This window comes from Chaetodon trifascialis, chromosome 7 (genome assembly GCF_039877785.1).
Source record: "Chaetodon trifascialis isolate fChaTrf1 chromosome 7, fChaTrf1.hap1, whole genome shotgun sequence".
Lineage (NCBI taxonomy): Eukaryota > Metazoa > Chordata > Actinopteri > Chaetodontiformes > Chaetodontidae > Chaetodon > Chaetodon trifascialis.
The window spans coordinates 15,461,471-15,487,911 of NC_092062.1; the positions used below are offsets into that span (position 1 = coordinate 15,461,471).

At 42.1% G+C, this 26,441-nt stretch overlaps 2 protein-coding genes across 4 annotated transcripts in view; both read right to left on the minus strand.

The window, feature by feature from the left end:
• Positions 1-7,798: 7,798 nt before the first annotated feature.
• LOC139333457 (endothelin-2) lies at positions 7,799-10,728 on the minus strand. Its single transcript, XM_070965875.1, has 5 exons — positions 10,617-10,728; positions 9,669-9,825; positions 9,326-9,439; positions 8,561-8,626; positions 7,799-8,475 (listed from the first exon to the last, which is right to left on the minus strand). The coding sequence occupies exons 1-5, from the start codon at positions 10,672-10,674 to the stop codon at positions 8,400-8,402; spliced, it is 471 nt and encodes a 156-aa protein (XP_070821976.1). The 5' UTR covers positions 10,675-10,728; the 3' UTR covers positions 7,799-8,399.
• Positions 10,729-14,355: 3,627 nt separating this feature from the next.
• LOC139333456 (transcription factor HIVEP3) overlaps positions 14,356-26,441 on the minus strand; it is a 41,797-nt gene continuing 29,711 nt past the window's right edge. For all 3 annotated transcript variants that reach the window (XM_070965872.1, XM_070965873.1, XM_070965874.1), the window contains 7 exons: positions 25,929-26,221; positions 23,616-25,634; positions 23,162-23,307; positions 18,396-18,571; positions 18,118-18,219; positions 16,682-17,349; positions 14,356-16,511 (listed from right to left, as the gene is read on the minus strand). In XM_070965872.1, coding sequence (XP_070821973.1) covers positions 15,849-16,511; positions 16,682-17,349; positions 18,118-18,219; positions 18,396-18,571; positions 23,162-23,307; positions 23,616-25,634; positions 25,929-26,221 — 4,067 coding nt within the window. In that variant the 3' untranslated portion in view covers positions 14,356-15,848. The remainder of the gene's footprint in view (positions 16,512-16,681; positions 17,350-18,117; positions 18,220-18,395; positions 18,572-23,161; positions 23,308-23,615; positions 25,635-25,928; positions 26,222-26,441) is intronic.

The following is a 26,441-nucleotide window of genomic DNA, read 5'->3' on the forward strand; positions in this document are numbered from 1 at the left end:
TCCAGTACCCACCAGGCATTGCATTGCACTGATCTGGGGTGGTAAAGGGGGGTGGAGGAGCATTCCTTTATATTATCCAGCTCCTCACCGTGATAATGAAACACGACGTAACAGAGATGCTCACTTCCCCCTTCATGTGCCCATCATTTTATTTACAGAACAAAAATAGTTCCGACATTTAAGCCTTAAAAGAGCCCAAAGAGTACAATGACACATACAACTTCGCATCGCAAGCAATAGAATAAAGCACAAATATATAGTTATAAACAATTACGTAGTGTTTGTGTTCCAACTCTAATCTATTGTAATTTTATAATCAAAATGTCTAAGATGACTCCATCACTTGATACAACCTCATCATTTATTTGACCCCTGTGGTGCAAATCCCAGTGTAGAACAAAACTGCTCAGGTGCAGGTATAAAGATCACACTTTATGATAAGTGTTTTTAATTTTCATTTGCAGTTTATGCATGTTTATTATATGTTTTCATGTCACAGCTTTCCCCACCCCCACACACACATTCATCCACAATGACAGTCTCTGGCTCAGAGGCTGCTGGCACATACAGCAGGACTCACTACTGCCACACTACTGTACACACTCTAACCCGCACTATATATGCCTTCACAGACCCATACATTTCTGTCCATATATATCTGATCCATAGTGTGTACTCATCATACCTCCAGCTGTTTGTTTCTATAAATAGTTAGATGCTAAACTGCATTTTGTTGTCTCAGTACTGGAACTCTGCACAATGACAGTAAGGTTGAATCTAATCAACTCTAATATAATGGCTAAAAGTGAAACACAGTACTGTATATAGCTAGAGAGGTCCCATCAGCCATCATCTTTCATAAGGGGGGCCCCTTCACAGCTGTGTTATGATGTCAGATAGTGCCATAATTTCTGTTTATGTATGTCTTCTGCTCCACTTTTCAGGGAGAAATATAAAATGTGATTTTCTTAAGTAGAAAAGCAACACCTATTAAATTAGCCAATCAAAAGCTGTGTATTCAAAAGTATTATGGGCAAAATGTCACATGAAAGTATTGATTCTGTCGCTGGTAAAGCATTAGCAGTATTTAAGGGGAAAATCCTTAAAACCAAACAAACTATTCCATTGATTTATGGACAACAAATTTGTTATATCTACAGACACTCATTATTCCTAGAGCTGCAGATCAGAGCAGCAGGTGTTGAATTGGTGGTCATCAGATCAGGTGACACTTCTTACAGCTTTAGTTTCATGGCTTTATTGTTGATGTTGTAGGAGCAGCATTAACTCACATGTGATATGTGAGAGTTTGAGAGAGCTGTTTTAGTGTGAGTTTATGGCAGCCTGAGGCCATCTACTGGCCAACTACAGGGATAACATGCATCTCCACTGATTTCACCGAGAGTAAGATTTAACCCTGAAAATGTACAAAGTGTGTATGAGTAGCACTTCATCACAAATACTACTGTGTGAATATCCATGTAATTAGAAACCTCAGATGATATTTTCAAGACTAGATCAAATGCTAAGAATTAGACTGAAAGCTGGATAATTTAAAGCTTTTGCAGATATCACAGCAGTCCAAGGGAATATTTTGATGCACCAGGGGAAAACCCAAACCAATCAAGTCTGTTTGTTAAATCCTTGAGAGCATTTGATGTGACATATTTCCACAAAGGAAGCAACATCCACATCTGGAATCTTCCTGGTTCAAGAGTTCATCTGATAACTGATCCATAATTTCCTCAATCCTCAGCATTTGAGATAAGATGTTAGTGCTTGTCTTGATGCTGTGGTACTGCTGTGGTATTGTGGTGCAAGTGAACTGTCGTAATATCAGAATCAGAATCAGAATCAGAATCAGAATCAGAATGCCTTTATTAGTTCCCTGGAGGGGAAATTGCATTTCAGTTACAATATAAATATAAAAAATATAATATATTTTATATGTTAGTATGACACATTATTTATCTGTAGTTTGTTCTACATGTTTAAGCTATTGTCACTGACAGATATATTATTGTATTCCTGTAACATGGACTGACATTTCTTAATTTAATCTCACTGGAATTGTCATTGGAATTACTGCTGACCCTTCCATAACCCTTCATCAAGGAAGTGAATGAGGAAAGGATTATATTATCCATCCCTCAACATAAACCTTTGCTCTTTGCTCTGTTATACTATGTAAGTCATTTGTTTCCTGCCAAGTTTGCAAAACAGCAAGGTACCACACAGTGTTGCACAGTATGGATTGTTCCTGTAAGGGCTCAGATGTTGACATGGACAGGACAGGCAGCTGCCGCAGCCTACAAAGAAAAAAGATCTTGTGCCCTGGTGGTAAAGAATCATTGCAATGCACAGTAGAAGGTGAAACACACACCTGTGTTCTGTTCTGTTTTTAAGGATCCGCTTTCTTTTTGGATAACGCCTCGACTGTAAAGCTCCAGCAACGGTTGTGTGCATGTGTATACAGTTTGTGTGTGTGTGAGCATGTGTGTGTGTGTGTGTGGGTGGCTGAGACGCTGGGCTGTTGCTTCACTGCACATTCTTGGGGAACAGCTGTGGAATATTTGACCACTGGCTCCATCAGGGTTGTTCAACAGCAGATTTCAGTCTCTGCTTTGACAAGTTACTGATGAATGGGCGCTTATGAAGCTAACAAATACTCATGAATGTCAAGTCATTCAAATTATGACTCATGATGAACAAGAGGAGGACAAAGTGCATCTTAAAGCCACTTTATTTAGGATTCTAAAGCAATTCTTTTAACTTATGCGCATCATTTTCTTGATTTATTGCTGAACTTTCTCTCAGTTCATTCAGCTGAAAGCATGAATGATACAGAGGACTATTCTAAGAGTGGGAACATGCTGTTACCAATCATGATCAATGCTGGCTCGCTGTGACGAAGAAAATGCCTTTTGGGTAAATGAGAACACAGAAAGCATTTAAGGAATGTTTACTGAGTGTGTTGAATCGGTATGGGTTGTATCTAATGTGATGTGAAGCGAAATATACCACAGAGGTCAGTGCTGATATATGAGTCATTTAGAGGATTTAGTGCAATTCAACTGCATCATGTTCACATTATGAATAAATGAGATGATGCATACCACAACATAAGAGCATCACTCTGCCACACTTCACGGGGATTTTGGGCAACAGATGCCAACAAGACCACGTAGACTTGAAAACTTCGGGAAAAATATACACACAAGCATGACATATCTATATTCCCAGATGTTGCTAATGCAACACTGGTTCACAGCTTCTGGGCGAGTTTCACATGTATGAACTCTGAACCACAAATATATCAGTTCCATAACCGATAGTTGGAGTGCTGCCAGGTGAAACCTCTGTGTTAATATTAGGAACCACAAAACTGATACTGGTGGTAGAGAACTTTCCAACTTTAGCGAGTACATACCTTCTCCTGGAACATGGTGTGCCTGCAGTGGAAGATTTGACCTATATATCCCAGATATGTTATCAATCAAAATTTGAACTGACTTAATATTTCTTCAAGCCCAGAATGTAAAGTTAACAGTATTTAGTAAGAAAAGATTAATGATCTGCTCCTTTTAGGAAAAAATCTGAAAAAAAAAAAAGAAAAAAAAAATATGGCTTTGAATATCTGCTTATGTGACTGCCTGAAGCCACAGAGTCCATGACAGGATTGTTTTGTGTCATTTGGACAAACAGAAATGATCTCTATTATTATCGTTTGCCATTTATTTTTTTTTATTATAAGTTTTACAGCAATTTTAGACAAATCTTTGATTGTGTGCAGTTGAGAGGTGGAATCGAATCAAGGATGACAGAATTTTAATTTTAATCACCATCCTAAATACAGTTGAATTAACGAACTATTCAATCATGTAATCCTTTGATGTAAGCATGAAATTAATAAAAACAGGAAGGTACTGATAGCAGTATTGTGGTTTATGTAGCCTTTTTCTTCCAACTTGTTTTTCTCATCAGTTTTTTTGTTTTTCCTTTTACAACATTATAACAATACCTTTTAACCTTCAGCCCTCATAGATCAACTCTACAGTCACGTAATGTAGATTTAAAGCAGCTAAAGGAGCCAAGTAACACAATGCCAGACACAACACAACGGCCTGAGCCCCAAGAGAGTTGTGGGGTGACTGAGTTCTTCAGACAATGGCAAAGAGAGGCACTTATGAAGCAGAAAAGAGCAGGAGAAAAGGTGAGAGTTTGTTTGTTTGGGGAAGAGGAACTTCCTATTTCCTGTTGGCTGAAGTGGATGCAGTGGTTAGATCTGCCGTGTGAAGCCGACTGTACATACAGTTTAATGTGGGACTCTAATGTTGGAGGGAAGAGAACAAGTGTAACTAATTACACTAGCCTTTGCTCCATTTAAGAGTAAGTCGGGGTTTCTCAAAGTCTCGAGGACTGAGACCCAGTTTAGGGAGCCAGCATAGGACTGAGGGGCGCAGAGGAAACTTGTTAGAGGATCTGTAATTGGTCTCATAATGCTGTTTAACATAAAAATGCTTTGCAGTTGAGGTAGATCACTTTATCTGTCCCCTGAGGTCCATCAAGTTATTGAGTTGTCGACCAAAATTGCTAACTTTGGCTTAGAGCACTAGCATTGATGACAAAACATCATTCCCTTGACACAGGAGTTGTCTTTCACATTTTCTATGGTTTTAGCGTTCCACTATGAGCTTAGAGGAGGAGGGACAGCAAGGCAATGGGTACTCAGCTGGTTGTAATCTGCAACCTCACCACTAGTTGCCACTAAATCCTACACACTGGATGAGACTGATTACAGTTCTGTTGTCTACGAGCTTCAGAAGTTTAACAGACAGGACTGAAATTTGCAGAAGACACAACTTTACACTCAAAGTTTAAATGGAAAACAGTGATTTTCCTGTGTGCATGGTGGGAACAGTTGTTCACGTGAGTCTCTCCTGTTCCAGCACCATGGACAGAGTTTTGCCTCTGAGGCAGTCTGGTGGTTTTCCAATGCCCAGCTGACACAGTGAGAGTCCTATTTTATCATGATTGTATCAGTTAACCATTAATGAGCATCTGTCTGTTTTTTTAATATAATCATTATCTCTTTACAGCCCAATCAGTGCCTCAAGTTAAATAAAATGACTCACCATATCTGCAACTCCCAATGGCCTCTTATGATTTCCTGTGATTGACCTGAGACCGGCCTGCTGCTTCCCGCCATTTCTCCTCTCTTTTTTAGACCAACATGAGTGTTTTATAATGTTTCCTGTTTTTCTGTGTTTAGAACACAGACAACCATTTAAACCCTGAGAGTTGAAATAATGTCAAGAACAGTGAAGAGACAATGACACGGATAGTGGCCAAGTGATACTGAGAACGTTGACAGACAGATAAAAGATTATAAAAGCAAGGGACAAGCAAAAACAAAAAAAGTCTCAAATGGAGATTTTAAAAAAGCCTTAAAGGAAAAATTATATAAAAATGATGCTTACATGAGGCACAGAAAGGTTTGCAAATGTCAATAAAGAGGCCATATTATGCTTTTTGGATTTTCCCCCTTCCTTTAATGTGTCCCTTTAGTGGGTATTATATTGCTTTTTTCTACATATAAAACATCAGTTGCAAAGCCCAAAGTCCAGGCCAAAGGGAGCTATTCTCTCCCACAGAGAGCACTCCCTAAAATGCCTCGACAGTAGTCCAGCCTATTCTTCTGTTACTTGTCTATGTCAATATGTACAGCACCGCCTCCAGCTGTGACCATCCTCGGCTTAGGTGACCGTCCCACCCACCTCACTGTCTGTGCTGGCTGTAGGAAGCTGAGGAAGGTGGTGCTATGAGCAAAGCAGCCAATTTATTTGTTGTTGGCTGCAAGAGCCAACGTCAACTAATCCCACCATCTCAAGATAGACGCAGTGGATTAACTTTATTTTAACGGAAATGTGATGGAAATGTGCTCATGTTAACCAAAAAGCTGTATCTGCATTTTAATGTTACTCATCTGGACTGTTTTGTCATTGAGTACCGATAACTGCATGAGCTCAAGGATACATCGATGCCAGCTGTCCATGATGCAACTTCAAAGTTGGAAGCTGTAAGTTTTAGCTTGCTTTTTTTTTTTTTTTTTTTTTTTTTTTTTTTTTAGCCTATTAATCTTTGTGCTAGCATGTTGCACAGCTATTGTGGCTATTTCCACAGACTGGGAGTGATGTTGGACTAATTCTGTAATAATGAGGCATAGTTAAAAGAAACTGTATGAACATTTAGTCTCATTTGAAGCCAACTAAATAATGAGAGTAGGAGGTTTGATGCTGGTAACTGGTTTTTCATGTTGCTGTTTTTGTGTTTATACTGTAGTGCTAGCTCAGTTAGCGTTAGCTGTCTTGTTAAATGAAGCCAGTTCTGCTCCAGGATCCTCACCTGTATGCTTGCATGTGTTGCTGATGTATGTAAATGTACTGGAAAAACATCCTCGGAAGGTAAAGCTAAAGCTGTATGTGAAAAAGAAACGGCCATACTGCAGAAATCAGTTGGTTTTGCAGCATTGTGCATTTTTGACTAACACCCAGCAACTAGCTTATTTAGGCCAAAGACCATTATATAAAGTTTTTACTTTAGATGCAATTACTGTGGGGATATTCATGCTAGAAGTACAGCTAGCTTGAAGATAAAAACACCAGTGGAGCTGACTGGAAACACTGCTCAGGCCTATGTGAACTGACCAATCAGAGCAGACTGGGCTTTAAGGGCTTTAAGGAGGGTTGCAGCTCAAATGGAGCATTTCAAACAGAGAGAGAAAAGCGGTGCAGCAGCAATGGATATGAGGGGAAAAATAGTTTTTTTGAACATTAAAGCATGCAAAGCTATTCTAGGCCTCTTTATATAAAATCTTTGTTGAACATCAGGTCGAGCATGCAACTCTGACCTTGCATACATTTATCAGTTTGAACAAATGTGCAAAAGTGAGAAGCATTAGTGTTGCATAACTGTGCCTGATGGTGTCCACTGTTGCACTGTGGAGGCAGGCAGCCTATGTGTGCTATGTCTTGAGCCAGGCTGTGGTTTTGCTCAGGCCTGTCTGGAAAAGATGGCTGCAGGGTGTCTGTCCAGAAAAAAGTTGGAGAAATATGACAAGAATGAAATAAAATGCAATCAAATCTGAAAACCTACTGCTGAAATCAGAGCTACGTTAAGTTATTTGATAGCGTTATTTGATCAAACAACAAAAGCAGGTCAGTCAGCCGCCGCTTTATTCATTAGATGACAGATGAATCTTCTCCTGGGATTGTTTTCTGAGACTTGAGCCCTTGTCTGCCTTCTTGCATATTCAGGTGTGCGTGGACAGTATGTACAGTACAAGCTGTCAGAGAGGAACACGGGGTGACAGGGCATTTTGTACCTCCCTCTCACCCCCTCAGCAAAGTTACAAAATGCTGCATTCTTTCCACAGATCCTTATGATAACACAGGCTGTGCTGCCTTTGAATATCAAATAACTTATGTATGTGAGCAATGAATTCCTGCACCATCCATCCATCTCTGCCTCCCCTTTGAACTCAGAATTGTGTTTGCTTAACACACAATTGAAGCACACATCTAATGCCATCTAAAAGCATTTATTTTCTCTCAAAATGATTTTTCATGTTTAGTTTCCTTACAGTAATCCCTTTATTTACACAGTGCGCTTTCCTTAGGCAAGCGGAGAAGGCCATAAATAAGAGATTAAACAAGATGAGGGTCAATTTTTCAGTTTGTTTAGACTAAATTTATCTTAGAAACTTAAAGAGACAGATAATAAAGAATGACGCAGGCTTGATTTCATTCTAATTTATTTACTTTACACTTTTGCACACAATAATCCTTCACACATAATTTTTAGTGTCATACATAACGTTTTTCCATGAACTAGGTCATAACATAAGTTAATTTACAAGTTGTAATTTGATAAATCTGTTGATCCAGAAAAGAAAGAAAGTACATGTAAGTAATGAATACACACGTCATATTTGTCAGGAATTCCTGTACATGTATGCACAGTATGCATGATCCTTTTCCTCTGTTACATCCATCTGTGTCAGTGCTGGCCTGGCCTGCCTGTACAGTGACAGAGGGTCACTGCTCCAGCTCCGACAGAGTCAAACATGACCACAGGCGCAGCATTCTCCAGCCTGACAGTGGCTCCTTTCAATGCTGATCCTCCACATCTGTCTCCATGTTGTGTTTGCAGAACACTGTCACGTTTTTCACCCTCTTTTCCCGGGCATGAACAGACATCTTTGTGGCGCTTTGGCCTTCCTCCGTCCGCCCTTTCAGAAGCCCTTTATTTCCCCCCTCTCTATCAAAGGAGTGTCATTTGTTCAGGTGCTCGCTGCTCTCTTTCTCTCAACTCTTGCTGCCTCAACAGCCACGTTGTTTTTAGGGAGTATTCTTCCTCTGAGCCTTGTCTGAATCAGGCGCATCCAGAGCTCTCTTGGATCTGCTGGCCACAGCTCTGAGGGACAAAACGTCAGTTAGATGATTCAAAATCTGATCAAATTCTAAGCAAAGTTTAGGTAGCCTTGTCATTCAAAACTCACCTCAGGATGCTGAGTAAGTTGAGTTGACGTCTCTTTACAGATCTCTTTGGGGAGGTGATTTCAGGGCTGCATACAAGAAGGAACATTATAGTTATGATAAATGAACATTACATTTGAAAGACAGACTCACCCTGAATTGTAGGTTCTCACTTTAAATGGTTTATTGATATTGCTGTAGTTTAATCATTCAACCCTATCTCTCTTTTACACACCTAGTAACTTAAAAAAAAAAAAAAAAACTGTTATCTTTACAGGCTCACTAAACAGTTTCTGTCACAAGAAAACAAAAGTGCAACATCATTGTCGAAACACGAGGCCTTGCAACTTCACATGACGCTTCCTGTCTCGGCCTGTCACTCATCGTCTCCGCTGTTTCTAGGTGGTGGCATTATTTGTTTGGCTTTTCTAGGAAACGTGAATTCTCGACTTAGCTTTTAATTGCTTCTAAACTCCTACATGCTTCACTCCTCGAACCTCAGAGCCAAAACAAGCTTTGTGCAGCAGCCTGAGATTAATCTGCTCCTTCAGGCCTCAGCCGTGTTATTTGACGATCACACCCTCGGACAAGCAGGACTTACGGAACACAGTAGCAACACATTCAGGCTAATGATAGCATTGCAGTGAAATGAGTGTTCCCTGACACTGCACCACTCCTTGTCCTACACAGAGGATAATAATACCTGCCTTTACAACTAAGGAATCTTTGACGGAAACACAAATGTGGGTTAAAATCCTCACGTGGGCTGTTTGGGACACTTGACTCACCTGTGAAGGCAGAAGTTGGTGCAAGTTTGATCATCAGGGTTGGCGCAGGTGCAGCGGCCAGTGGACCTTTTGCGCCTGGACAGGGCGCTGCCTAGACCATAAATTGTCGTCTTACTGCAGAGAGAAAGAGAGAGAGACTCAGTGCCACGAGTGTGGCATGAACATTCTGCAGACTTTGCTCTTTGATACTTCTCGCGCCACTGCCCATTTGATTACACAGTGACAATCCAAGTGATAATGCACTGATTTTATGTTGTGTTTTTAATCCATCCAATCACGATACCTGTAATAAGTTTGCAGCATGTGTGTCCAAACTTGTTTGTGTCTGTCTTGTCATGCTCACCTGGGAGTATTGACCCAGATGATGTCCAGGTGGCAGAAGTAGTGGCACTCAGAGTCCAGTGGACTGCTGCAGGCACAGCGCTTGGTCCTCTCCCTCTGTGTTGGGACACTGTCACTGGACTCCACTTCCAGCTGTTTCACCACTGGAAGACCCAAACCTAGTCGTGGCAAAGAGCCATTCAGTGACAAAGATCCAAACACAGCATCGGCTCCAGCCAAACCAACTGTCAGTGGCCCTGCCTCTGCCTTAACCCTTTTACTGTTTTTCAAAACACTGAACAGATGGATACATTACATCACTCATCTATTATGAACAGAATTTGCATGCAAGAACATGAAAAGCTTGTCAACCATTGTTCACCAACTTTCTACTAAACTCAGTGAACAAATAGACATATTTACAGGATGTGAATGCATGAATTACTTGGCATTTTTCATGCTAAGGTCATGGATAGGCAACAATCTAATAGGCTGAAAACAATCTTCTTCTTCTTGAATTGTTTTTGATAAAAAAAACCCTGCATGAAATAAAGAAAAACACTGCAGTGCTTCTACTCAAATATTTAAAGGAATCCAGCACAAACTACATGTCAACATTTAGCAGCAGTAAAAATCTCCTTCAGATAAAATGGACAGCTTTTGTGTGATAAATGGTTTCTTTTATGTGTTCTGTGTTTCTGGGCTTGCCAAAACATGTGGGTGCACCAATATACAGTGATGGCTGTTGCTGCTTTGTGGATAGAGTGACTGAGATTAAAGCCAGTGTACATACAGTATGTGAGTCACAGTCTACACTGCCAATGAAAACACACATGTTTTTTAACATTCTCTCTTCTACTGTAACTGAGAAGGTGCTTCGGTTGATGTAAGCGCTCATGAAGTTAAATCTAATGTCATGCACAAACCACTCAATAAGCTTTAATTTAAAAAAATCAATCAATAAGCTCACCATTCTGCATGGAAGCCCAAAGAGTAATGAGAAGAAGAACGCTGGTGTTAGTCGCCATAGTTGATAGCAGATGGATGAAGCTCTGCTGAGCGGCTGTATCCGTACAGTTACAGCTGTGTTGTATGTTCTGCTGCTGCTGCTTGTCTGCAGGTGTCTGAGCCCTCTTATACCGCTTCTCTCCTCTCCCTCATGTGATGTCATGGTAAAAGCTCCACCCACAGCTGCTTGTCATGGAGCCGCAGTGTACGACCCCAGGGTGTTCAAACCTGTGACACATTCCAGGAATACCTGATGCTTTGTAGCCTCTCCGTGACACCGCTGCCAGCTGTTGAGTGACATTCAAGTCTGCAGTTTGCCTTTGAATGAGGAATTTTTCCTCTAGCTATACAAGAGGTTTGAGGGGGAGGAAGAGTGAGATGGAAAAAGACATGAGGTCGGAGGAAGGCTTAGAGGGATTGCCTAATGTGCCAGGGTAGAGGGATAGAAGCTGATGGATGATATGAATATGAAAAGTGATGGATGATGGCCATGACAATGGATCCCAACAGTGCTCACTGGGAACACATGTGGGAAGAGATAACAGGGGAGATGCAGTGATATGCTATGGAGACATTTTAAATTGGGCTTCTCTACTGGAACATAATAAAATAAAGGTTAATCTCTGATATCCAAACCCTGAAATCCTCTGCGAAATTTACACTGCATACTTAAAAGCAGCTATAGCCAATATTTTGTAACAATAACTATAATGTATCAAATGACAACTGATAACGATGTTCAAGCGAATGAAGTAAAGATAACTGTTTATTGTGAGAGATGATATGCGATAATTAAGTCTTATCAGAAAGTCTTTATAGTCTAAGTAAAAGCTTTCTGCTAGAGCTTCATTTGCCGCTCTTTGTGATGAACTTACAGAATTATCACCCACTGGCCCACTTCACTGACCTTTATAACAAGTTTCAGCTACTTGTTTAGGCCTAAAACTGTTTTTGGTTCACTGTCACCGCCCTCATGATATGGTTTTTGGCCACAGCAGGCCTCTGTTTTCTGTGAAAAGCCTCTAAAACCCACTGTACACTACCTGCCTGTAGGTGGTGAACATAGGAGTGTTTTGAGCATCAAAGCAGCCAGAAACTTCCCTCAGGTGCTGGTAGAGACCAAAAAGAGAGCTAAAAGAGAGTGAATATTAGACTCACATTCACTAGATGTTCAGAAACACGACTCCAAATAAATAATGATTTTGCTTGAATGTATAAATAAGCAACTGTTTGCAAAGCAGTTAGACATCAATTTATAAGATTATGATAGATTATTACTTGCCACCAAAAAAAACAAAAAAAAAAACCAGTTAATGCAAGTGTAACTGTTAAAAGAAATTCCACCGTTACATTTGACTGAAATGATGCCTCCATGATGGCTGGTGAAGGCCCACATACAGATAAGCAGGCTGCTCTTCCCTGCCCACAGGCACTATACTGTATGCTCCTAGTCATATCCCACCCACATGGTGCCCAGTGGGCAGGTCAAGCGTGCCAGAAACATGCAGATAGCCAAATGGTTTCGGCTTTCGCTCATGTAAATACAGTAAATGCCTGCTCGGATTAGGAGTGTGGACATTATTTTCACTTGTCTGATCAGGAAATGGACTCATGAGTATGAAAATTTGGAGTAGAAATTTTGTTGACACTTTAATCTTAGATTAATTAAGTTCAATGGAAACGTGAGAGCATGTGAAGCAGGCTGTGTGTTTGAGAAGAACGTAGATTCAAAGACAGATGGGTAATAAGCACCTTAGATAGTCAGTTTTGTTTGTTCAGTAGCTATTGCTATAGGGGCAGATACAAATACAGTTTCTTCATATTCGTTTGGCATAATCCTTGTGTGAATAGTGTTTATTTAATAGGGCTTATAATCCACTTTTCATGAAACGTGACACCTGGACTTATAGAACACAGCAGAGAGCAGACAGTACTTGTCCTCTGTGCAGTGGGCATGTTCAGAGCACAACAACACGTGCCAATGAAAGCAGAGGAGGGCAAATTAGAATCAGAAGAGGGCAAGTGGGAGGACAGAACATAGGACAGTTTGTATAGGAAATGCTTTTTTACACTATACAATTGTATATACTTTCAAAACACATTAATATAGTTGTGCCTCCACTTTTATTTCACCACAGTCTGTTTCAGAACCCTCTCAGAAGAACAGCTGTTACTGAGTCAGTGAGAATATGCTTGTGTCTGATACATAATCTGACAGACCTGAGGTGGGGAGGAGACAGCATTTTCCTCACACATTTGTGGAATGTGTGACATGGTGATGAGATTGCCACACTCCATCAAGATAATGTAGATTTTTTCAACACATTCCTGCTCCCAAGGTTACAAGTTCAGCTCCCTCAGGAGCACAGATGTGCGCCTCTCTGAAGTCACATTCAGCAGTCCCATCCCTGAAATGCAGATAGTGAATAGAAGTGATGCAAGTCAGGGGAAAGCCAGAGAGTCTAGTTTTATTCAGCCACACCCCACTGTCTTCGCCAGCTTCTGTCCTGGAAGCAGGTGTTTATTTTTAATTAGCAACTTTACCTCCTCAGTTCACTCCTTTGACACATTGTCTATCTCTGACCCCTTTAGCTCTGTGTCATCTGCATGTGCGGGGCTTTTAAAGAGGAGGAACTGCCATTGCCTTGAAACTATTTTTTTGATATAGATGTCTAAAAATACAAGTGCCTCCCTGTTGCCTGTTTTCTAACATTTTCTGTGGAATGTCAAGTCCCAGCAGCAAACATCTTTGGCTTCTTGTCAACACACTGGCCGGCTGTGCTGGAGTCAGCTTTACGTAATCCAAGTCTTGCTGTGCTGTTAAACATTGTGGTGCACCAGTGAGAGTGAATGGAAACACTGCTCAGACATTTATGGGAATATTGTTTTGTATGTGTATATTGTTTTATGCTCCTGGAGTTGCATGTGCCAGGAGTGCCTAAAATAGATAAGTCAGTTGATACAGAGAATGGCGGGGGGGTTAATAATTTGTAGAATCAAAATCAGCCTTTGGAAGAGGTAAATGTATGTCTGTGCACATGATAAAAATGGGCGCTTTCAGAACTGTTTCCAGCTCGTACTTGCAAAATGAATCCACAGTTGACCCACATAGCCAACCATAGTTCAGAATTTATTTTTTATTACGTTAATAAAATTCAAGTGGGTTCAGAGTTGATAAGGTGAATTTCTTCTAAAAGGTGTGTGTTCACCCTCTTGACCCCAATAAAGAACTAAAACCAAAGAACTAAGCCAATTTTTTTTTTTTTTTAAAGGTATGAGCTGCATGGAACATAAAAAGATTTTCATGGATACCTGAGGGTTGGTGATTTAGTAAGGACATCTAGTGGTACAACTAAAACTCTGCCCTCAAAAGAGAAAAGCTTCATAGACTGACAATTGTGGGCTTAAATGTGTTTGCTACATAACTGTTGTTATATACTGACAGGTGACAAATTAAAGGAAACACCTAAATAAATGAGTGGAGAAGCATTATATAAGCAGATTCTTCCATACAGGGCACATAGAGTCATAGAATAGTTGAATAGGTGAGTATGAAATCACTAAATCTTATCCCAACTGAGCACAGTGTGTCAGACAGAGCTCTCCACACCTTCTGTGTTCAGTCTCTGCAGCAGACTCCAATTTGAGAATCTACGCCATGTGATTGCATCTCTGGCTCAATATTCTTTTCGCCATCTCATGCATCTAATATCCTTTTAAAAATCTAACCTTCAACAATGAAGAGGGAAGAAGGAAAACAACTTCCAAAGGGAGAACACACATGGAAAAAGGTTGTGGCTACTAAATACCAAAATCATCACATGGGGATGAAAAGTACAATCAAACTTATCGCAAACTGCTACTGAAGTAGAGGTCAAGACCACAAAATGCCACAAAGCTCATGACAAAGCACCACTAACAACCACATGCAAGCAAGAGTTGCACCACAGGGAAGTGTCACAGGAAGTTCTACCTCAGAGTATAAGTAATCCAAAGAAATGACTGTCTTATCTTCTTCTCAGAGATAACCACATCTGATCCATTCAATTGAACCCTTGTTGTAGATATTTATGATGTGGTTTTGATGTTTTCTTTGTCCTGTTTCCAACTTCACTGAACCGATCCAATCTCCTTGATAACACGAGGAAATCATTAAACAAACAGTTTTGTCCTTAAACTCCCACGCCGTAATTAAAAGAAATTATGGCACAAATTCTATTGGACCAAAAGCATGAAACTGTAAACATGGCAAAATGGAAAGAAAGCACAACCTCAAGGGAGTCTGGTGCATTTTTTATTTCTTCAATGACTAGAAATTTTGCTGTGTGTGAAATCTGCAGGGCACTTATTCCTCCGGTACCAGCCAAACTCAATCCCTTATCTCTGTCACCAATTCAAGTCACGAGAACATCATGAAAAAGACACAGATGTAACAAAAAAAATCCTTTTTCCAATAAAAAAAAGTAAAAAAAAAAACAAAAAAACAACAACTTTGAAACAATGATCATTGTCATCAAATAATAAATAAGGAGCGCTCTTCCCTGTACAGAGATATATTCTAATCTAAAATCTTTTGTAATAAAAAATAGAACTTCAGTGCAATTCCTTTGACACGTTTCTGCTGCTCCTTCAATATCTCCACGATGCGACTCTCTGTTACCCTGGCATTAAAGCAATGGAACAGAAACAATCAAAACACCAAATATTAACCCTCCTGAATGACACAAAAAAAGCAGATATAAAATTTCACAGCCTTCTCTTTGTCTATCTGTACTGTACATCTCAAAACACAAACCTGGACAGAAAAGGCACAAGTAACTACAATTTGAGTAATACTGGACAAAATTCGGACAAACAAAAATGGAATTATTTTTGATTAAAGATTTTGGTCATTTACAAATTTATTCATATTCCTTTTACATATATTTGAAGAGACATTAAGATTACCAGTATCAATAGAGATACAGGAGGGATATATTTATATATATATATTTTATATATATAGATAGACATTATTTTTACAAAGAAAAAAGTGCATTTTTATAACAAACCTGAATATTGCCCAAGAACAAACATTTAAGTTAACAATAGTATTGAAAACTGTATAAAAACAAAGCAATAAAAAAAAAACAAGACTAGTGTAGCAACCAATAAAGCAAAATGGGATGCATGATGCATCAAGGTGTAGACACAGTTACGTGCTCTGGTCTGTTCTGGCTGAGTCTCCTTTAGCTCCTCCCACCACCCGTTCGCCACCGGGCTGTGGTGACTCCTCCCCCTCTGGTTGCTGTCCAATGACACGCGAGGCTACGGGGGCTGCTAGACTGAGGGGTGCTCTTGAACGGCTGTCTCTGGCGCAGCGTTCGGTGGTCTCAGTAGCAGACCTGCGGGTGTGGGTGGAGCTATGTGAGCTGCCATATTGCTTTGAGTCTGTGGTCTCCAACTCCGGTTTGGAACACGTTAGTGCTGTGCTGAGAACGCACCTCCCTGGCTGGCTGGTTCCTGCTGCCTGGTGCTCTGACCATTGGTCTCCAGGAGTCCTAAGCCCTTGAGTTCTGGGGGTCCCGCCCCAGTATGATTCAAACCTGGCCAGTGACGTCCCCTCTGTAGGGGGGGACGTTGGGGATGAGGGGGTGGTAGGGTGGGACCTTGGTCTGGCCTGTACCATTTGGATCCCTCCGATGGGGATCATCAGGCAGGGGATCTTGGCTTGTTGGGAGTGCATGGGGAGATGGCTGAAGATGTTGTCTGCTGATTGGTGGCCGGGATAACTCTCACAGGTGGAAAGACGGAAAGCGGGGGGAAACAAGCTGGCTTCTGTCAATGCTGGCCCTTCTGCTGCTGTGCCACTTTTCTCCTGTAGGGGGAGCGACAACATCATCAATACATTTCATGGACTTGCTCTGTCAGCACACAGAGTAGTGTACACTGAGATACTCAGAGGAGGAAAACACAGAGGAAATACACTGTGGTTTCTGTCTGTTTCTCAATCTAATCACAGATCTCGAAACTGAAAAAAAGACTCACCGGTTTGACATGACTACCCTTTGTACCTGGGCTCTCCCATGGCAGGTATCCAGGGGTCCTGTGCTGTAACCCGAGAGGTGAGGGAGGGGTCCGGGCTTGGGATGACCAGTAGCAGCCGGGGGAAAGAGGAGGAAGAGGGGAAAGGGGTCTGATGGGAGAAGGGCCTCTCTCAGGGGAGGGTGAGACATGTCGGCTTGGCGAAGATAGCTCCGTCCTGGGAGAGAGGCTGTGGACGGGTGAGGAAAGCTCCAGACGTGGGGAGAGGCTGCGGCTGGGGGAACAGCTCTCACTGCTGGGGGAGAAAGCTCTTGGCGATGCCTTCCAGCCCCGCCGGGAGAACAGCGCTCTTCTGCTGGCCGGAGAGGCAGCTCGCCTGCTGGGCCAAACTCCCCTTGGGGAGGGCTCCTGACTGGGGCTGGGACCAGGGCCCAGGGGTTCGGGTTCAGGAGTGCCCTGCAGGGAGTGCCTACTGCAGCTGGAATGCCCTCCTGTTGATGGGTGGGTGTCTGATGAACAGGAGGATGGTGGGTCCTCATGGGAAGCAGACTCCTCTTCCTCATCATCATCGTCATCGTTGTCGTCGTCATCCTCAGACTCCTCCACGTCAGAAAACTGATGTTCCTCCTGTTCCTCAGAGCCACACACACGCTCATCGCTTCCTGCTGTTTCTGCAGACACAGAACAACACACACATCCTTTAAATTACAGCCCTTTGCCCTATAATGTGCACTTTAAAACTCCTGCACTGGATGTCGTGACAAACATCCTCATGCTAGGAGACATGAAAACACTTTAACAGAACAATTTTCAGGAACAAGCACAATGCGTTAGGACAGCGTACTGTATCTTTCTGACAAACCTCACCCACAACCCATCAAACCCATGTTATAAATAGACTGAGGATGAAAAGACCGGAATTTAATTGAATAGCACCATGCCCCTATTCACAAACTATCTCATCAGCCTTGTGAATGGAAAGGCGGTTTAAATGGCGCGTCCTTGGCTGTGATGAGTGTAGTCTGTCAGCAAGAAAGAGACGGCAAAGGGAGGGGTAGTAGAGGAAGGTTAGGGAGGAGATTGCGAGGTGGCTGGCTTTGAGGCTGCTTTGTGGCTTTGACGGGGGGCAGACGAAAGTGTTGGAATGTGTATTGTCACACGCCAGCAACATATCCTTGAGAACAAGGTATACTTTCCAGACAGCTGCAGCTGCATCAGGAAACGGCAAAATGCTCTGTATTCTTCATTCATTTATCTTATATTTTTTCGTATTTCTTATGCAAGGCCAACGGGAGGAGAATAGAACATTGTGTTGCATAAGCTGTCAGTGCTGAGCGGCTACCATTCTTCACAGGCAGAAGTTCATCCAGCTGTGTACCAATATTTCTCTACAGTGGATGAGAAATATGTGAGATGCCTCTCCATCCCCTCTTAAGTACCTGTTTCCTCGCTCTCCGGCTCGTCCAGTGATGACTCAGATACTCCCATTGCCTGGCATTTTTTCCCATGAGCCTTTGACTTCATGTGTTTAGTAAGGTTCCCTGGGAAGGAACAAGAATAGCACATTAAAATAGCCTTTGACTTATAGAGGGCAAGGAAAATCATGATGATATAGAGGTAAAATGTGATCACTGGACATAAAGTAGATGTCTATAATATAATGGAATCAACAGCAATACTGATCATGTTTGAAGTGACTTGTGAGTTGTCCCCTCACCTTTGGTTTTGAAGGCAAAGTTGCAGTGTTTGCAAATGTATGGACGGACATCAGTGTGCGTTCGGATGTGCTTTTTCAGCATGCTCGGCTTTTTGCAGCGGATGCCACACTCGCCACATATGTACTTGCCCCTGCCGCGACCTCTCACGTAAACATATTCCTCATTGGACTTATATCTAAGAAAGAGAGGAGAAAGAAACAAAACGATAATGAAGATTACTTTCAAACAACACTGATTTCACTCTTGTACAATTTAGGAGCTGAATGTACAAATTCCAAACTTCTTCACTGACCATTCACAGTGAATTTCATATTTAGCTGATTTTATATGAATTGCATTCAAAAGCTGCATTTGTTGATTTTTTGGCCACTTGAGGGCAACACATCACTAATATAATAATAATAATAATAATAATAATAATAAAGTTTATTTATATAGCATCTTACAACATCAGACAGATGATCAAAGTGCTTTACAGGGAAATTACAAAAGATACAAAGCAAGAAACACAACAAAAAATGCATGTCAAAGGGTAAAAGTTACTCAATATTAAAAGCCAGTCTAAATAAATGAGTTTTAAGATGTGATTTAAAAAGTGCCAAGTCATTAATAAAATGTAATTCAGGGGGTAGGGAGTTCCACAATTTTGGGGCCGCAATCGAGAAGGCACGATCCCCCCACTGTTTAAAATTAGAAAAAGGAACCTCCAACAGGGGCTGTTCTGAGGACCGGAGGGCTCTACAGTGTCGTCTAAGCTTTATACAATCAGTCAGATACGCTGGAGCAAGACCGTGGATAGCTTTAAAAACAAACATTATCAATTTAAAAATGATCCTAAATTTAACTGGGAGCCAATGTAGTGCAAGAAGAACGGGAGTGATGTGACTGTAACGGGGGGTGTTGGTTAGAAGGCGTGCTGCAGCATTTTGTACCAGTTGAAGGCAAGAGAGAGAAGATTGCTTGATGCCGAAGTACAAGGAATTACAGTAATCTAACCTAGAACTGATAAAAGCATGGATAGCCATTTCAAGATCGTTCCTGCTGAGGAAGGGCTTAACTTTAGTTAAAAGACGTAGTTGGAAGAAACTCAGCTTCACTACAGAGTCAATCTGCTGGTCAAAACATAGACCAGGGTCCAAAATAACTCCAAAATTCCTTACAGCAGGTTTAAAAAGAGAGGCAAAGGAAGAAGAATCGCAGTTATTAATCACATTTTCAAATACATCAGAGGTACCAAAAACAATACATTCCATTTTAGACTGGTTCAAGTGCAGAAAATTTTGTGTCAACCATCGGTCGATGTCTTCTAGGCACTTGAAGAGGGAATTCAGTGCAGCTGGAGCATTGGGGATAATCGGGAGGTAAACCTGAATGTCATCAGCATAACAGTGAAAGTGAAATAGTGAAGTGTAAAGTTGAAATAGTGTATAGTGTATAGTGAATAGTGAAATGTTGGAAAACACATTCAGCAGTTACGAAGTAACACAGGCTTGATTTTGAGTTATGTTTCTGGACATCTTGCAAATCCATAATCACTCTCCTTTTAGCTTTATTTTGGTCTCTACCAACTGCTTAGAATCCATCTGGCTTTTTAGCTGTTAAATGCTTCACTATGTCCAACCGCTAGCTGCTTGTTTAGCACACACAGTGGGTTTAGAGAGAATGTGCAGGGTGAAAAAACAAAACAGTGTGCTTAAAGATGCTCTAAGATGCTGTAAAGCTATGAGTGACCCCTTTGACATTACAGCCATTTCCCCAATTGTTTTCATAATAACATTGATTAGTGCAGCTTTATTAAAAATGATGAATGCGAATGAGGGTTTGCATGTAGCACTAACACATGCACACATCTGCATCTAACACACACAAGCATACACACACACACACGCACAAACAAGAGAAACTGGGAAACAACAAGGCTTTCTTTATGGAGGCGGGTCGGGGAAGCCCCACCAAAACCCCGGCAGCACTGAGTCCCTTGGCCATTCCCTCTACACCCCGGGCACACAGAGAATACCAGCTATTCTGCTGCGATCGGGTGGCCCTGCCAACAACAGCAGCAGCTAAAGAGAGGGAAGGGAAGCCTGGCTATGGTCCACGGCCTAAAATAGACACTATATATAAAAATCAAGCAACACATTTAGGTCTAGTCTATAAAAACATTGTTTATACACAATCTCGATGTTTACCAAAAGGCTATTTGTGGACACAGTGGACCACAGACATTTTATATCTGAATGAATTGTCCTCTATGAAAAACTCCATCTGCTCTCACTACTCGTCGAGAGATGTACAATCCATTTTGAATTGTAAATATCCAATGTGTGCTGACTATGTTTAATTACAGGATATGCACCACATCTAAAAGAACCCAGGCTGTGAATCCTCCCAGTTGTATAACAGAACCAGCAACAGCAAATCATAACAAATTGTTACACAACTGTAAAATAGTCTCAACAGTGGTATTATGTTGTATTCATTCAGGAGCTGGCTACTGTTTACTGGCATGCATTTCTTGCCACTGCTAAAAATATCCACCCACATCTCAGGAAAAACAAGGCAGGAGTGGCACTTCACACATTGAGCATTAAATCGGCAGCACGTCTCTCGATGAACTCAAACGACAATCTGCCCCTGCTTGTATTGTAGCGGTCCGATTTCAACCAAGGTGTGCTTAATAAAACCATTGAATTTCAAGGAGGCAACAACTGCATAACAGTAAAGGGCAGTATTGCCAGTACTGAAACATACGTAGGTCACTATTTGGCCAAAAAGGAGTTTGACATAACTAATGCTTTGGACACATGCTGCAAACTCTGCTCAAAGGAATGGCTCTGTCCATTTCACCATTGTGGTTACAGTGTTATGACAAATCTGGAGTGTTGCAACCACTTACACCATGGAAATCAATCTGCATGTTTTAACAGAATCCAGACGGAGACAGTTCAGCTTGTGCTCACTAAGAGGGATTAAAGCTGATGTTCCACGGACTTTTGCTGCCACCAAGGAGAAACAGCAATGCTTGCTTAATTGCTGAGACATGTGCTGTTCAGGAGAGAGCTGCCTTGATCTAATATCCGTTTCTTTAGCTGTGTGATACTAATAAACTCTAGAGACCCCCGCACCCCTCTTTCTTAAAGGGAACTCTGAAACTGGATCAGGATGAAATCGTGCAAGTAAGTGGAACGTCAACAAAGCTGCATGATGCATATTCATAAAAAAGGTGTTGCTTGTTCTCCAGAATAAAACAAGTGGCAGACAGTCATGATTTCAATGTGTCGACAAAAGGGAGATAGGGATAATGAGTCTCACAGAATCAGGGTACAAAACATTCTGCTGTGTTCAAGAGCTGTGCTTATTTGCATGCAAGGAAAAAAATACAGCAGGACATCAAGGGCTGCAGGTACACAGAGAGAGGACACAGAGGAGGTTGGGAGGGAATGAAGAGAAAATAATACATAGGTAAGTAAAACTGTAAGAGCTGCCAGAGTGGCACTGGCAACATGAACAGAAGGAGGAGGGTGGTATGATGGAGATAGAAGACTGTAGGCTGTTTATGGATGAAAACACACTTCCTGAGTGTGTGTAATGTGTGGCTGCAAATGATAAAGACTGGTAATGACTGCCTTATCTACTGTTAAGCAGACAACTCCTTCACACTCAATCTGTGTGCACATTAACACGAGACACAGGACTTAATGTGCAAGTGTTGATACACACACACACTCATGCACACACACACACACACACACACACACACACACACACACACACACACACACACACACACACACACACACACACACACACACACACACAAACAAATGCAAAAAACATTCCTTAAATATCTCTCCAAAGTATTTTCCAATCCCACCAAAAGGAAAACCAGTGTGTTTTGAAATTCTCACTAATTGGGAACCTTTTACCTCTATCCTCCATCTTCCTTTTTTTTTTTTTTTTTTTTTTTTTTACAGTACTGCCACATTTATTCTTATGTCTACCATTTCCTCACTGTGAGCAGATCTGCACAGAATCACCTACTGGGGAGACTCTTTCAGCTCCAAACACAATAAACTGGGGAAAGAAGAGAGGCTGCATAGGAAGAAATCACTCATATATATGGAAAGCACAAATATGTAAATATGTGAATGCAGTTAAATGTACAAATGCAGACAAGTGTGAAGACAAACATATGCACATGTCGAACAAAAACACGACAATCATGACTATGATACTGATTGCTTGCAGATTGCTTCATACTGTTACAAACAATTTATTCATACCCTGTGTCCTCCCAGAGCTCTCATCCTAAAATTTAATGAAATTTTAATTTACATTATGGGGATATGTGTTTTGTCCCCATAAGGAAGACAAGCCCCCACAATGTGACAACACACACACACACACACACACACACACACACACACACACACACACACACACACACACACACACACACAAACATACAGAGCTATCTCTCCAAATTATCACTTCTAAACACAGACACTCATGGCAGCAGTAACAGGAAAAAGCTTGGCTGCAGGTACAAATGAAGTCCCTGCGGGTTCCACTGCCTCCCATCTGTTACTGTAATTCTGTGTACACTTTCAACAGCTCTCCATAGTTGTTGTTTGTCTGTCATCGGGTGTTGGCTTGTGACAGAAGAAAAGATCACTTGTTCAATGAGGCACAGCCACTATTGACAAATACTGAATTTGGAATTAAAAGTAGTGCATTTTAAAACTGTCACTCTCATAGTTCTTACCCGCCTTCAAAGATGCGAACACGAGAAGCCTCGCTCTGTTTGGAGGTCGAAGGTCCTTCCTCTTCTCGCATCTCTTTATTTTCCTCCTTTTCAAGCTGCTGCTGATCTTTTACTTTAGTGAGGGTGCTGGGTGGGGTGGCATGTACCTACACTCAAGATACACATAGAAAAATTCAAAACAACTTAAAATAAAATGTTAACAGTTTTAGTGTTAAAAGAGTACTCCATCAATTTCCACATATGCAGCAGTACTCCATAACACCTGTAATCAGACTTTGATGTGTAAACTCGTGGAGTTCCCCTTTCAGCCCATTAATGGGGACATATTTAAAACATACAGACTAGTTAAAAGAAGACTAAATACAATATCATATTCTATAGAAGTTTATGGTTTCTTTAACAGAGGGGTCAAGATTAGCTAAATACACTAAGTATATATTGTGGGTATGTTTACCTCTGACACACGTGGGGTCCTGCTACTTGTAGGGCCCACTTTGCTCTTGGCTGGGGTCGGGGCCATGGCCATGGTGTACGTCTCTGAGCTGTGCTTCTGTTTGGAGCACAGTAGAGACAATGCCACCTTAGTGCTGAGGCCCGGCAAATTGGGGTTGTGAGCGCTGACACTCCAGGTAGAGTAGACTGAGGTGCAAGGGTCCCTTAGGGCAGATGGGTTGGGTTTGACATAGTTCAGGTAGCACCAGTTGACTGAGGTGGAGGTGTGGAGGCTGGGGTATGAAGGAGTGCTTGGTCTTTCAACTCCCTCTTGAACAACTGGCACCTCTGCCTTTTTTTTACCTGACTTCTCAGTTGAACCCTCCTTCTCCTTTTCCTCACTATTATGTTTCCTTGGTGCTTGCTCCTGCTTCTCCTCTACTTTCACAGTTGTCACCTCTATCCTCTCTGGCTGTTTCTTCTCCCCCTCTTCCAGTTTTCTCCCAGTGGCTTTATTTTCTTCTTCCTCACTTATCTTTTGTTCTACATCCCGCTCCTCCTCTCCTGTCTTGTGTTCCCCCTCGCCTTCCTCTTTTACCCTTTTCTGATGGCGCTGGGCCTCTGTGCTGAGCTCAAGACTAGCTGCAGGAGAAAGCATGCGTTTACTTCCTCCAGCCCCCAGTGGACCGTATCCCTCCTCAGATCCTGAGGCCAACTCTGTGGGCAGAGACAGGGGAAGTAGGCTCTTGATATCTGGGGAGGGAACCTTCAAATAGGACCTTTGCAGCTGGCTCGTGATGACCATCGCTGTGCAAGAAATGGGTTCCTGTGAGCGGGTGGAGGCCAAGATCTGGGACAGGGTGGTATACATGGCACTGGCATAGGTAGGTATATGGGTCTGGAGGCGCACTGGCACCACAAGGGACACTACTGGTGTTAGCTGTGCCAGGCATGTGGCGATGACTGGCCTTGGGTGGTGGTAGGAGATTGTTACGAGGGACTGATGGGCATGGGCAGAAGATATGGAGGAGATGGCAGGTCGGCTCTCTGCAGTGGGAAGGGAGGGAACATGTGTGGTAAGTCTTGGAGGAAAAGGCAAGTACAGAGCCTGGCTAGCTCTAGTCCTGGAAGAGAACTGGAGAGGAACTAGAGCAGGAAGCTGATGGAATGGTATACCCAACCGTTCTGCCATGTGGATCTGTGCTGGGTGTATCTGTATAGGTGGCGGTCCTGTCTGTGAATGTAAGAAGGCTCTGTGAATGATTTGGGTGGACAGTACTTCAGAGAAGGCTGTGGTGACGGGGAGTAGCTGGGATAGTGATCCTGGGGAAAATGCTTGCTGGCCTCTGGGCTGCAAAGGAACGATATCCTGAGAGGGTGGGAAAATTTGTGGCTGTAACAGCTGCAAGGCTTTCCCTGTGGCTTCCAGGCTGAACCGGGAGCTTGTCTCAGTTGAGTAGAGGGGAGGATGGATGCAACGGGAAGGCCCAGGCTTTGGACTCTCTGCTCTGGACAACTGACTCATGCTGGCCCCCTCATCCTGCTCAGGTTCTCCTAATGTGGCATGTTTCACAAGGAGACACTTTCTTCTTTCTTTCCAGGAGGATGCAGACTGCTGAGGAGACAGGGAGCCATAGTCAAATGACTTACTTCTGGTCTCTGAGATCTGCTCTGTTTGTTGAGGGCTGGTCGGGGCCTGCTCTGAGGCTGAGCGCCTCATCTCCTTGTGGCTTTGGTGATGTTGGTGGGAAGCAGATGGCACCATCAACATCTGTGAGCTTTGGCTACTGGAGGCCCAGACGGCAGGCTCTGATCTTGCCGTGTCCTCAAAAGAGGCAGAAAGGCTTGAAGTGTGGGAGATGTTGCTCTCTTGACTGGGGCTGCGAGGCAGAGACACAGACTCAAAGCTAGACTCCCCAGAGGACTGGGCTGCTTCTGCAAGGCGGAGTCTTTTCTTCTTTGGTGGCAGCTTCTCTGCAGGGAGCTGGGCCAAAGTCTGGCTACGCTGAGGCCACTGGAACTCCTCCACTCTCTCTGCCTCCTAGGACAGATAAATAGTTTATTAATTTAACATTCTGTGTAAGAGGAAGGGACATTGACTGATCTTATGCGCAAATTTTTTTTTTTAGGATGTTAAAGAAGAATTTTAATCAAAAAATGGAAACATACTTAAATCAATGCATGTTTCACATGTGTTTAACATGAGACATGCAATGGTTTAAGGTGCTTGTTTTTGAAAACAGGCAGATGAAATATGTAAACAAAAGCAAGGCAGTCAAATTGTGTAAAATGTACAAAAATATACAACCAAATGCTACTTTAAATAATCACGTACCTTGGATGAGGATGTTGTCACTGGCGGTGACACAGATGGCATGTCAGCATCAGGCTCCACAGTAACAAGGATCTCTGGCACTTGGATGTTTGGCTGGCGGATGAGGCGAGATGTAGAGGGTGATGGTTTTGGCTGGGGTTGTTGTGTTTGCTGAGTCTCTCTGAGGTCTGGTTCTTGATTTTCCATGGATATACTCTCCTGCTTCTCAAAGGAGCTTGTGTGTTGGATGACAGACACACCCTTCCTGTCCTGCTGCTGCTGCTGTTGTTTTGGCTCAGTCTGTAAAGAAACACCTAGAAACAAACCAAAGAAACAACACATTAACTACCACAGCTTTTGAATGATGACATTTAATTGCTTTTGCATTTCATTGCCTTATCTGTGGTGTAGTATAATTTAAGTAGTCTTTGCTTACATAAATGAAGCTGCAGATATTTACTTGTTGTGTTTATGTTTTCTTTAGTGATTCAGGGTTCTCAGAATAATGTCATCATTTTACCTGCTACTACAGGG

Coding starts and splice junctions, on each gene's coding strand:
- LOC139333457 (XM_070965875.1), bottom strand. CDS start 10,674: ATGGCGACTAACACCAGCGTTCTTCTTCTCATTACTCTTTGGGCTTCC. Junction 9,440..9,668: donor ATCTGGGTCAATACTCCCAG/GTGAGCATGACA, acceptor TTCTCTCTGCAG/TAAGACGACAATTTATGGTC. Junction 8,627..9,325: donor ACCAACTTCTGCCTTCACAG/GTGAGTCAAGTG, acceptor TCTTGTATGCAG/CCCTGAAATCACCTCCCCAA.